General features: G+C 23.0%; 2 protein-coding genes and 1 long non-coding RNA gene across 9 annotated transcripts in view; 1 reads left to right on the forward strand and 2 right to left on the reverse strand.

The window, feature by feature from the left end:
* Window positions 1–259: 259 nt before the first annotated feature.
* On the reverse strand, window positions 260–2,706 carry LOC102674205 (FUN14 domain-containing protein 1). Of its 4 annotated transcripts, XR_004149881.1 has the most exons (6): window positions 2,556–2,679; window positions 2,416–2,490; window positions 1,867–2,028; window positions 1,428–1,623; window positions 1,167–1,328; window positions 366–630 (listed from the first exon to the last, which is right to left on the reverse strand). XR_004149881.1 is itself a non-coding variant. In XM_006612084.2 (5 exons), exons 2-5 carry the CDS (start codon window positions 2,469–2,471, stop codon window positions 442–444), a joined length of 603 nt encoding a protein of 200 aa, XP_006612147.1. In that variant the 5' UTR covers window positions 2,472–2,490; window positions 2,556–2,675; the 3' UTR covers window positions 260–441. The 4 variants fall into 4 exon arrangements, 3 of the variants coding, with proteins under 3 accessions (XP_006612147.1, XP_006612149.1, XP_006612148.1); XM_006612084.2 differs by lacking the exon at window positions 1,167–1,328 and having other exon boundaries at window positions 260–630; window positions 2,556–2,675; XM_006612086.2 differs by lacking the exons at window positions 1,167–1,328; window positions 2,416–2,490 and having other exon boundaries at window positions 260–630; window positions 2,556–2,706.
* Window positions 2,707–3,133: 427 nt separating this feature from the next.
* Window positions 3,134–13,478, forward strand: part of LOC102674998 (histone demethylase UTY-like) — an 82,625-nt gene continuing 72,280 nt past the window's right edge. The window contains exons 1-3 of one of the 2 annotated variants that reach the window (XM_031508723.1): window positions 3,134–3,475; window positions 3,970–4,223; window positions 4,299–4,407. In XM_031508723.1, coding sequence (XP_031364583.1) covers window positions 3,408–3,475; window positions 3,970–4,223; window positions 4,299–4,407 — 431 coding nt within the window. In that variant the 5' untranslated portion in view covers window positions 3,134–3,407. The remainder of the gene's footprint in view (window positions 3,476–3,969; window positions 4,224–4,298; window positions 4,408–13,478) is intronic. The other variant, XM_006612091.2, reaches the window with a different exon arrangement.
* The window catches only part of LOC116185103, a 10,880-nt gene continuing 9,918 nt past the window's right edge, over window positions 12,517–13,478 (reverse strand). Inside the window, exons 1-2 of one of the 3 annotated variants that reach the window (XR_004149877.1) lie at window positions 13,388–13,478; window positions 12,517–12,783 (exon numbers count right to left, since the gene is read on the reverse strand). This is a non-coding gene — a long non-coding RNA (uncharacterized LOC116185103). Of the gene's footprint in view, window positions 12,784–13,049; window positions 13,272–13,387 lie in introns of those variants that run through there. The other 2 variants (XR_004149879.1, XR_004149878.1) reach the window with 2 other exon arrangements.

Raw genomic sequence — 13,478 nt, forward strand, 5'->3', positions numbered from 1 at the left:
TAAGATGACTGCATTATTTTTATTGTATTCTGAATGCAAAACAATTTATTCAAAAATAATTAAATATGGATAACAAATTCTATATTTATATATATTATAATAATAACATTTATATATTATATATTATTAATGTTAAATCATAAAATGTATTTCATTTCTAATATAATACATGCAAAAGTTAAATTATTTTTTCTTTTTATAAAATCAGGTATTTATGGAATATACATATACAAAAAATAATATCAAAATCACAAATATAAAAAAATTAAATTTCATTTACTTTATATATAACATATATATATATATAACTTTATATATAACTTTAATATATTTCATTATTGGTATTTTAAAAACATAAATTAATATTTTGACATTCAGTTTTATTCTTGTTCTTAAGACATAAGCACCTGATTTTTTATATGCATTCAGAGTACAATGCATTTAAATCAATTTACCACTTACAATGCCAAGTGCAAAACCACCTACAAAATAAGAAAGGAAAAAGTGAAATTCTGTAGGTTTAAATGAAGTATCGCCAGTTATAGAATGATACCAACGACGTGTACGAGATTCGCCATTTTTTAATAATTGTTCAGCTTTATCTAACTTTTTATCAACATATCTCTCAACCTGAAACAGTAAAATTTCATTCAATTCATCAAAATAAAATAACAAATATTTCAAAATATAAAACATATTTTATACAAATTTATATAAAATGTTGATATTTTTGATTTTCAAAACAAAAATTCTCGTAATATACGAAAAGAAAGTAAAAAAATTTCATATAATAAAATTGTATTATTGTTATATATAATTTTTTACAAATATCTAAGTTTTTGCTTATTATGTTATTTTATAATTATATTATAACTATATTTTTTATAAAATTGTATATATATTAATGTATAAATTTATATAAATGTATAAATAATACATATTAAAAATAATGGTTACAAGATAAAAACTTCTTAATGCATGTGCATATTTTTAGAAGTGTTAGAATTTAATTAAATATACATATATGAGATACAGAGCTACAAAGATTAACAGTAAATTTATACTTATATATTAAAAATAAAATTCTTAAGCATAAGGAATAAATAATTTAAATAATAAAAAAATATTTGATTCTTAAGTTTTTATGAAAATGATGAAAATAATACCTAACATATAATGTTAATATGCTAAAAGTAACAAATATATAATGTTCACTCATGTTTTTATAAAAAAAACTAATAGTTTTTCATTCAGGATGCTAAACCAATAATAAAACCACCAATGAAACTTGTTGCCACAAGTGAATTGTTTCGACACCATGTTCCTACCTATAAATAATATTAATATTATATTTATATATTAATAAGTATTATAAATCTATGAAATTTTTCTTGTAAATTTAGATATCAAAATTATTAAAATTTTACCTTATCCAAGAATTTTGGTCCTTCACCTGTTACTGTTTCTTCTACTTTATCTGTTATTTTCTCAGCTTTTTTTTGAATTTTATCCCAATTAATTTTAATGTAACCTTGATGTGCTGCAATTTGGAGCATTATAATTCCACCACCAACTGCAAATGCAGTAATTTTTCCAATTTTTATTGTTATAAAACCAGTCAACCTATATAAAATATTTAAATTAAATTAGATATTTATTTTTTGGCAAGATTAAAGTTTTTATTAAATATATGGATAATTATATATAAGTAGAAATTTTTTTTTTGAAGTAGTTAAAATATTTATTAATTAATAATTAATAATTAACTTAATTATCTTTTTTTAGTTGTACATTAATCACATTATATAAAATTAAAAGTTTTTTATATAATTTTAATATGTATATGTATATATGTATAATATTTACCATCCTGATGTTGTACCAATAATAATTTGTTTAGTAGTAGACTTTTTGTTCACATCTCCTAAAATCTTGTCTATCATACTTTCTGCATGTTTTGAAATGTTCAATTCTTCTTTGTTTGCATTATCTTTGTTTTTCTTTGTTACTGGAAGACTCATTTTAACACTGAAAATTATTTATTATCATTAATATTTCGTTATAAAATAAGAATTTTAAAAACGAGTTAAACAATATTAATATACGTTTTTAAATACATATTTTTTGCATTATATTTTTTCTTGATACAATTTTCGTTTGCAAATTAACAACGTGAAAGCTAAAGAATGAATGCTATTTTCACGTCTTGAAATAATAATGTTAATAAATTCTTCAGTTATATGTCAGAACAAAAATATATCGATGACTGTATTGTTAAAAAATTGCAATAACGAATATTTTGTTAAGTATTACTTGATAAATTATTTTAAATCATTTCATTACATTATAAAAGCATAGAAAGTATTAAAAATATAAATAAGAATTTCAAAATAATATGAAAAAAAAATTGTCTACCGTTTAAATAATTTTGTTGCTCCTGACTTGATGGTATTCTTGTATATTTTAGGCATGATATCATTCAGATATATTCTTAAATTATATAATATTTCATAATGGTTAATATTTATATATATATATATATATATAAGGCTCACCTAAATTCTTCAATTACCGAAATATTATTCGATAAAATTAAAATGTCTTTATGTATAAACGCAAAAGATCAAAATCTCCGGTTTTCTAAAATGATTGTTCGGTTTGAAAAACAGTAAAGACGGTAAAATAGTGAAATCACTGAAGAGCCGTCTGTATTTCAATAATAATATAAGAATTTTAGAATGAACATATTATTTTATATGATAATATTAAATTATAAGAAAACTGAATAAATATTTTAATTTATTAACATAAGATTTTTGCTAATAAATTATATAAATTTTTAAAAACATTTTAATATATTATGATATAATTCTTGAAGAATTAAAAACTTTAAATAATAAATTTTATAAAATCTAAATAATTTTAAAAAATTTTATACTCATTTATATGAGTATATATTATATAATATACTATTAACTATTTATCTTATTTTGATTATAACTTTATATATTTATTATAATAAATAAGTCTTCTTGCATTGTAGGTAATTTTTATTGATTTCATGATTTATTAAGTTTAAATTATATTTTACATAAAATATATATTCTACAAGATATATAGAATAAATTATTCAATTTTTCGCGCTATTCTAGGACGTTTTGAAAAATAATATTCTCTGGTACCGGAATTATAAGTCGACATGAGCCATGATAATGGTCTTCCGTCGCGTGATTCGCCATCCTGATTTAACCTGGTTGCCGCTTTTAAAAACTTATCGTCCTGATGAGGTGACAAAGTGTCGAGAGAGTAAATTGTGAAAACTCTCGGATTTTCGTACAAAGCAACCGGTTCTAAGTGTAAACATGTGTTCTTTCTGTTTTTAATGAGTATATTTACCAAGTACGAAAATGGCTCAGGATACTGACGATATCAATTTGACTCCTCAAGAATTACAAATACTATCTGAGTTAGACAGGTGATTTTAAAGTAAACAAAATCTACTACATCTAGTTTTGTTTTGATTTCTCAATTTTTCTTATATTAATTATAGTTTTTTTTGCTTTTTTTCAATATATAACCTAAAAGTTTGTTTGACAGAATAGGCGCGTAATTCGATCAATTTATTCGAAATTATTTGGAACTGACATCTTTTTTTTATCAAAATATATATAGAATTCAATTATAATATTAATATATTTTTATGATTTATATAATTGTAATAATTGTAATTATAATATTTAAAATATTATCATAGAAATTAAAACATATAAAATATATTAAATATTTAAAATATGTCTATTTTAAATTATATTTTAAATATTTTAAAAATATTTATCTATGAAACATTTATGTATATTTTGCTAAAATTTACTAACATAATGATATTTTTAATATGTGATGTCTTTTATATTTATATTTATTGTAATTATAATTTTTTAATTAATAAATATATTTTTTCAATATGTGCAGTCGGCAGTTTGGATTTTTAAAATTAAATTCACCAGAGCAAACAAAGAAAAAAGCTTTAGTTGTTCGTGCAATTAAGTATTTAGAAAGAATGTTAGTTCAAGCACAAGCTGAAAATCAACGTAGAAAAGCAGATAGTACAAAAATAAATCCCGATGAATTAAAGGATGATGATGAAGATAAAGGAATTAGTATTGATCCTAAAACATACTGTAAATTAGGACATTTTCATTTACTTTTAGAAGATTATAGCAAAGGTAAATAACTAATAATTATTTGTGATAAATTGATTTTATTTTTAATATACTTATATCTTTTAAAAATTTCAACAGCCATGTCAGCATATCAAAAATTTTATTCTTTAAAAGGAGATTATTGGAAGGATGCTTCATTTTTATATGGTCAAGGACTTGTTTATTATCACTTCAATGCTTTTCAATGGTAAGTGATCTCTTGCATTCAGTAGTATATTATTTTATATTTATTTTCTATTATATGCATGTATATATGTATTTTATTATGTATAATAATTCATTCTGCTTCTATATTATTATTATAATTTGAACATAATAAAAATATAATTATAAAATAAATATTTTAAATTCTCTTTCAAATATAAAAATATTTTAAAAATATAATTTATTTATTTATATTATTATTTTTATGATGATTAAAAAAATCAGTTTTAATAATTTATTATTATAAAAAAATAATAAAGAATTTAAAATATTTATTTAATTTACATTTTGAAAAAGGAAAATAAAATATGGATAAAAAAACTCTACAGAAAAATGTTATCTCGTATGAAACTTGTTCACCTTGAAAAGGGTACGTTGACCCCTTAGACGATGTACACATAGAGTTCATCGTTCCCATCGTGCATTCTCTATTTTTTTAATTTCGCGCAAAATCCTGTTGGTAATGTAATTTTATTTTTTGATGTCGATAAGATAGAATATTAAGGTTCGGTAAAGTAGATTGCTTATAAAAGTTACCGAATGAGTTATTAATACATAAATTGAACAATAGATGTCGATGATTTTACTATAAGAAACTGAATGTGCCTACGTGCCGAGTTGTTTCATGGATATGGCGACTAAGAAAATGCGTGGGGGAAATAAAAGGCCAAGTAACTTACTACATAAGTATTTATATATTAAGTATTTAGAATGTTCTGTTTCAATGGCCAAAATAATAATAAATATGGCTATTAGTGTATTGTATATATAATTATCGTGTCAAATTATTGCTTTTCTTTCTAAAAATTTCTTTGTTGTGTATTATGAGTTTTTTTTTTGTATATTCTATCTAATTTTTGAGACAATTGTATCAAAATTATTATGAAAAAATTAATTTGAAAATAATTTTATAAATATTTATGTTCAAATTTATTTCGTAAACTATCAACTATAATAAAATTATTTTTATGTTTTAAATTATTTATTCAGAAAATATAATTGACAGCAGTTATTTCGGATATTGACATATTTGAATTTCATTATAAATTGACAATTGACAATTACAGATTGAACATTTTCAATTCTTTATCAGTTTGTTTTATAAATAATCTCTTATTAAATATCATTTAATATCGTTTATTATTTTTAATTAGCATTGGTGTTAAAGATCATTAAATATTGAATTGTTATATTAATAAGATTTTTCATTATAAGAATTGGAAATATAAAAATATATATAACATATAACATATTGTTTTATAAAATATATATAATGTATAATTCGTGAAATAGATTAAAATCAATCAAATAATAAAATTAAAAATATATTTTATTATTATTATTATTATTTTAATATTGTTTTTTCTTTATTAAATATAATATTTTCATATTGTTACACTATATCAAAATCTAATATAAATAATATACAAGATATTATTAATGTTAACTTGACATTTCCTGTCAGACAATCAGTTTTGTAGACGGTTAAGAGTGGGAATATCGATTTCCTGTTCAACCCTCAACTTAGATGGTGCAAGATTCTCATGAAATGAAACTCATAGTAGACTTCCTTCGACTTTTCAGCATTCCATTTGATCATGATACCATATAATAATTATCAATGATTCTGATTGACATTATTTCACTATTTTTCTCGAATTTTTTCATTCATTCATTTGAATATACAAATAATATACAAATTTTAATTAAAAAAATAAAAATTTAAATTGGTCAAATTCATATTGTTTGTATATTTAAATTTAAATAAATTTGTAAATTATATATATTTTTTTCATAAATAATAAAATAATAATGATATTTAAATCGAATAATTTCATTATTAATTGTATTTCTAATCAAAAATTGAATTTTATATTAATCTACTGATTACAATAATTTAAAAATATAATATTTTTTGTCTTTATTTTTGAAAATTTGAAATTCTTATTCAGCGGGTGAAATTGAATGGAAAATTCTCTCTTTGCAGATGCAAAAAGCAATTTTCTTAGATATATTAGGTTTCAAGCATTTAGGCGTATAAAATAGAAAGTACAATTATTTGTAGAATAAGAATAAAATAATTAAATTATATGCACATAGTTTGATATAATATTGGTAGAATTATCGTATTCATAAAAATGAAACTTGTACGAGCCTTTTTTTTTTTAGATTCATTGTTTTATTATTCATAAAAATTATACTTTACTATATTTAAATTAACTACTATATTTATATAATTACTAATTTAATATATTTATAAAATTAATTTAAAAACATCTATAATATTCATAAAAAAATCTATAATAAAATCTATCAAATATAAAATTTTTAGAAACATTTTTAGAAATATCTTTGAACGTTATTTAAGATGTTACTAAAAATGTTTCAAAAAATTACTATATTATTGATAAAATATTAATTCTATTGTCTATTTCGTATTACAATAATTTTTTTATATTTTTTTTCATATCTGTTTTTTGTTCTAAATTCTATGAAGTTTTTTTATGTATGTCATTTCATTAAATTTATATTAAAAATATAACAATAAATAGTTGTAAAGTAATAGTCAGTAATTAAAGAAACTAAACTAGGTCATTTGATATTGTTGCATTGTTGACAATTTTATCTTTTCTTTGAAATGATAAAAATTACATTATATTAAATATTAAAATATATTATATTATATATCTTAATTATATTATTATATAGTTATTATTGCATATATGTAATTAATATATATTATTTTTTTTATTATGAAAATGATACAAAAAATAAAGATATTATAAATATTATAAATATTATAATAAAGATATTAAGATTATATAAATAAAATATGAATTATTACAAGTCAAGTTTTTTCATTTTTTCGTTGTATTTGTAATTAAATATTGAAAGAAAATAAATATATTAATTACATTCGCGTGATAGGTTAACTCGTTGCAACGTGTGGCACCGTGCTGCGATTGCGATAATTAAGAGAATAGAGCCATGGTTTGTCGATAACAGAAAATTACAAAGAGAAAATGGTTTGGTGCACGCTACTAACCAAAGTATTGACGGTGAAATGAATATTATCGTTTCTGTACCGTGAAGTTATTTCTTTGTTACTTCACATCATGTGACTGCACAAACAGGATATTTACTATATATGTTTATGATGTGCTAAAATAAATTGTAACTTTCCATTTTAATTTAAAAATTCTTTAAAGACAAAAAAAAAAATGAAAAATAATAATAAAAAAAAATCAATCTATCGATATATCGATTTTAATGAATTTGATTATATTTTATCAAGAACATCTTTTCATTACGCATAATCATTGATTTTAGTTTTTAATTTATATACAAAAATATTTTTCATAATATATATTTCATATCTTTTATCCTATAATCGCATTTTTGTTTAGTTCATCAATTTATGCCAATTTATTAAAACATGAGATCTTATGTTTTAAATCATCTTTTAATAAATTAATTATCAGATAAAAATGTTACCATTTTATGACTATAATATTCATTAATATTTTTTGATTTAACAACAATTTAAATTTAACAACAATTAAATATTTATAATAATTAGCAAGTTTGAATTAAATTTTCAATGCTTGCTTTTTGTTTTATATTTAAAATATAGATTTAAATCACTTGACATTCATCTTTGAATATCAAGTTATGTAAATTATAAATATGTATTTATGTAAATTAGATTTCTATTAAATTGAGTTTGAATCATATTTGAGTTGAATTTGAGTTAGATTAATACTTTGAAAAAGTTCATTTGAATCAGTACAATAGATACTTTATAAATATAATTCGCGAATCGTGATATATAAAGAAGTTAATTTCTAGGTTAATTGAATTTGTATATTATAAATTATGATTGTAATGATTGATAATTTGATATCTCTTTTATTTTCGTTATTATTATAATTATAATTTATAATTTTTATAAAAATTTTTAACATATTATAATTTCGTGAGAAGATTTTTTGAAATGCAAAAATATTTGAACTTCTATTTAATTAATTGAATATATTGTGTACGAAATTAACATTCGAACAGAATATGTATAAATTTATAATATACTTCTCTAGAATACTTGATTATCCTTGAATAGCGGAGAGAAACTGTAACAACCCTTCGTTCGATTGGCAAGTCTTTTTTTCGCCAACTTTTCACCCTCTAGCATTGAATGGATCCGAATCTCCCCAAGAGTGATTCACATGATGCGTGACTCGTCAGTTCGTAATCTTTTGCATATGTGTGGTTTGCGTGTTGTATCACTTCCTATAATATTTATAGTATTTATATATATCATTTTATTATATAATTCTTGATTCTATGCATGTTTTTATTTTATAATATTTTTTGATTTTTTATTTTCTGACTTTGCTTGCGGTTATAACAATCGCTGGAAAATACATAGTTATAGCTTTCTTCTATAAAATAAATTATTTGGTATTTTTGTATGCATTTATATTTTCTTGAACAATTGTCTCGTTTCAGTATTAATATATAATACGAAAAATATTTATTTTATATTATAATGAAAATTTTGTATAGACAGTTTTGTTTGAGTTAATTTATTGAAATTTTCATGGTTATTGATATTTTCTTTATTCGTTTATTCGTTTCAAATTGTTTCGTTAAACTTTAATTGTATTTATTTGACAATTATAAGAGAACATTTTTTATTTGTGTAATTTCGGAAAATTTTCCAACTATTTTGAGCACAGTTTATCGAAACGGCAACCAGGACGTTTGTCCGCCATGGCAGAGTGCCGTTGAGTCACGTGCAACGTATAGAGATGCGTTGCAAACGATCGATTTTATGGCCTCTCCTTCTACGCACATGTTCAACCATGTATAGTTACATATCAAATTGACGATTGTAATAGTTTGTATCTCACGTTCTCTTCTCCATGAAGGAGAATTTTCGTAAGATTAATTCTATAGAAATCTAAACAAAACCTCAATAATATTAAAATTTATTAGAAACATTTTCTTTTTATTTTATTGTTTTATTATATAAATGTTTTTAAAATTGTATCAAAATTATTTTTCAAAAAAAGACTTATCTTCGATTCGTTTGTAAAAAAAAAATATTAATTTACTTACTATTTTGACTAATGTATTCAAAAAAATCCTTATTTTAGAATTGATTTACATATATATGTTCAATATAAATTATGAGATTTTATAAAATTTTAGTGGATGCTTTTGTTAATATTCATTATATATAGCTTAATTTTCCATTATAAAATTTTAAATTAATATTTCTATTAGTAATTCAATTTTTTTCTAATATATTTATATAGAGATTAATCAAAGTTTTTTTTAGTGATGTAATAATTTCACATGTCATATGCGAATTTAAGTTGATAAAACATCAGTTAGCAAGTTTCCGTCGTCCATTGTTCCATTCTTTCATTCGGAACATTTTTAGAACATCAGAATAGAATGATAATTAGTTTTCTCATCACTGTCAATTATCTTAGACATTGTCATAGTTAATCTCGTCAGTCATCCATGCAATTATACATTTATCTCCAATCTCCTTATTGTATAATTCTTCGGAGTTATTTTGTGCTCTTTATATCTGCCAGTGGATAAATAGAATATATGCAATGTAAAATAAAAAAAAATTCCTATTGTCGTGTTAACATTTATTTCAAATTTATTATTTTATATGTTATTATCATATTCTTTTACAATTATTTTATAATTTAATATTTTTTATGTTCTAAGAAATGGCTTTTCCCATAAAGAACATAAATAGAAAATACGTTGTATTAAACATATTTCTATATAAATATAATAAAAAAATTATAGAAAAAAAATAATATTTGATAATATTCCAACATATTTAATTAAACAATGCAATAAAGATACAATATATTAAATATATAAAAATTTTATTAAAATTTTATTAAAAACTGTGATTTTTGGAAAAAATCCAGTGGCTCATGCTTTTCATTCAATATTAAATAGAATAAGCATTTGAATAAGCATAAAAAGAACGAACATTGGCAATTCAGAGACGACAAGGTGCAATTAATTTGAATACTTATCTACCCGTTGGCCACGTGTTCCTAGCGTAGGGAATTAAACTAAGGAAGCAGTCCCTTAGCAGTCGGCGGTTCGCATTTATTCGCTCTTATCGGGCTGACTATAAGTTTCTAGTAGTAGAAGAGGCACCTTGCTCGTGAGACTTTTCATGAACTCGCACACGTGTATGTCGTTGCTCAAACGATATGGCCGCTGCACCCTGCTGCGTACGCGTGCAGCAAGGTGCATGCAAGCTCTGACCCAGATCGCACGATCGATGTTCCCTGGCCCAGATACGCTTACGGAGATTAATATTTTTTCCACGCAAGCTCGACGATTGATCCCTCTCCGTTTTCACGAACTTCATACTTATTTCGTGTCGGGGTTCTTCTGACCGCATTTAAAGATTAATCCTCTTGATGTAATATTAATTGGTTAATTGATATAATATTAATCATATGACATTTGTAGAATTTATTGATTCAAGATTTTTGAGACAACGAGTAAATATTGGAAAAATTGAAATAATATAAAAGTTGACTTATTAAATATCATAAAATATCAACAATAATATGAGTGAAATGAATTTACTTACATTTATTTTATTTACAAAATCTTTAATTTTTTTAGATTTTTTTATAGGTTATCTTTTTACAAATTTTTAAGTTTGATTTTTAATATTCTTATTTCATCTTCTTGTATATATTTTATGATATATTTTATAAATTTAATTGTTTCTTTATGTGATAAATTTTTATTTCCTTTATTTTTCGAAATAATATTCGAAATAAAATAAGATTATGTTTGATATACAAACAATTAATTTAATATATCTTGTTACAATGAATTGCATTTTAATGAGGTGCTCTTTAGTCACATAATTCATGCGTGTAATTTTACTGCTTGTGAAATCAATCGTACAAATTGATGCTTGCAATCTCTTGAACGCGAGTCTGATTTAGCCATTTAATCTGAAATTATTGATCTAAATTGATCTTTGAAATTCATTTCTTATCGCTAATTTACTTATAGATTACTTTAACTATGATTGAGAAGGATTAAATATGAAAGAAATTAATATAATCAATAATATTTGTAATATATTTTTTTCTAAATAGGTTCATAATAAAAATTATTCTAAAAATATTATAAATATTAATACTAATACTAACTTTTTTATTTTTTGTAAAATAAGATTTTATAGAGTTCAATGTAAACTGTCTTGATCTTGAAAATATTTGATTTTTGAAAAGTTATAAAAAATTATATAAAAATACATAAATTATATATTATTTGAAATTTAAAAAAGAAAATGTAATTATATTATGAATATATGTATTAAAAAAAAACATGCAAAATATCCTATTAATAGATATGCTGTTTTTTTTTTTTTTTATAAAAAAATAAGTTATAAGATTCTTATTATATTCTCTTACAAGTATGAAGTCATCTTCTCAGAATATTTTTCCAAATACAAAGAAACCCCACAAATCTTAGCACAAAAGCTCTCATTCACTAAATCTTCTCAATATTAAAAATCATTATTAATCTGTCTCATAAATCATATATCATTATTCATATTATCCTCTCAATAATTACATAAATATTTAAACTAAGGATTAAAGTATAATGGAATGAATTTAAATTAATCAATATCTAAATCTTTATCCTCACAAATTTTCATCTTTGATACGGCTATCGATGGTACTAATCGGATAGCAATGACCGCTATTTCACTCAGTATGTCGTACGTCGAAATTCTTATACCAAGTCCGGCATAACAAGCAACGCGGTTCCCTGTCCAAGCGTCAGGTGGATCGGCGTAAAACTCGAGCTGTTCCTCCTCCAGTGGCGCGCACTGGTGCTTGTTGGCGGTTACATGCAAGTGTACCGTATAGGAGGGACAACGAGGACAACGACGTCGACAGCGGGTGGCAGGGAGTCAGAGTCGTCTCGGTATTACTTTGCGGATCGTTCGGCGAGGTCATGGTCAGCCGGCGTGCTGAAACCGAGAGTCAACAAACTCTAGCAGCGAAAAGAGAAACGAGCCAGCAGCGGCAAACCAAGAGTACCACCAGTCAACCATCCAACCGGACAGTTAACCTACCAACGTAATTCTCTGTGTATTCGTTTAACTGTGAGTTCCTTGAGGAAAGCCGCCCACTGTTAGCGGATTCTCTCTATCCTGTTTCTCCATCAACTTCCTCTCCTTCCACTTTTATCATCTCTTACTTTCTCTCTTTCTTGTTGTTCCTATTATGGACCTTCTAGCTTCTTGTTATCCTTCTTTTCTGCTGAGAGACCTGCATCGCTAAAAATAATTCGCAATCATTATTTATAGCGGGCCTGTTGCTTGAAGCATGCTGCTACAGGTGCAGCAAGAATATGTATTATCTTATAATTTTCTTACATATAAAAGTGATCTTCGATTATTTTATGATTTATATAAGAAATTAAGATTAGAAACTTTAAAAAAGATTTTTAAAAAAATTTTTTTAACAATTTTCTTAGTAAAAAAAAAAATAAAATAAAATAAATAATTTGAAAATAAACAAATATTTATAAAGTTATACGCACGTATATTATAAGGTTATGTCATGCTTAAACGCACGTGATCATCATTTAAACTATTCTTTTTTTATAATATATAATAATATTAAAATATTACATATAGAGTAATAAAAAATTTAACAGTATTGAAAATTAACAGTTTTTTTTATAAAAAGCTATAAATAATTGAAAATCGAAATTCTTATTCCAAATACTATATCATAGTAGCCAACATCTTAATATTGTCTTCAAAACTTAACCTATCTTTCTTGCATCTTGTTTCAAAAGATACTACATGCTCTATTTATTCTGAAAAAAGTAGTGATATGATATCTGTCTATTTGTACTATTCAATCTGAGGATACTTGTGTTTGTGTATACAGCTTGGAGTACGGCAAGTTTATCGACATTGATACTCGTGACGTCGGATTTGCGGTGGCAGCGCCCTGGACGGGT

This window comes from Apis dorsata, unplaced genomic scaffold (assembly GCF_000469605.1).
Source record: "Apis dorsata unplaced genomic scaffold, Apis dorsata 1.3 scaffold_98, whole genome shotgun sequence".
Taxonomy (NCBI): domain Eukaryota; kingdom Metazoa; phylum Arthropoda; class Insecta; order Hymenoptera; family Apidae; genus Apis; species Apis dorsata.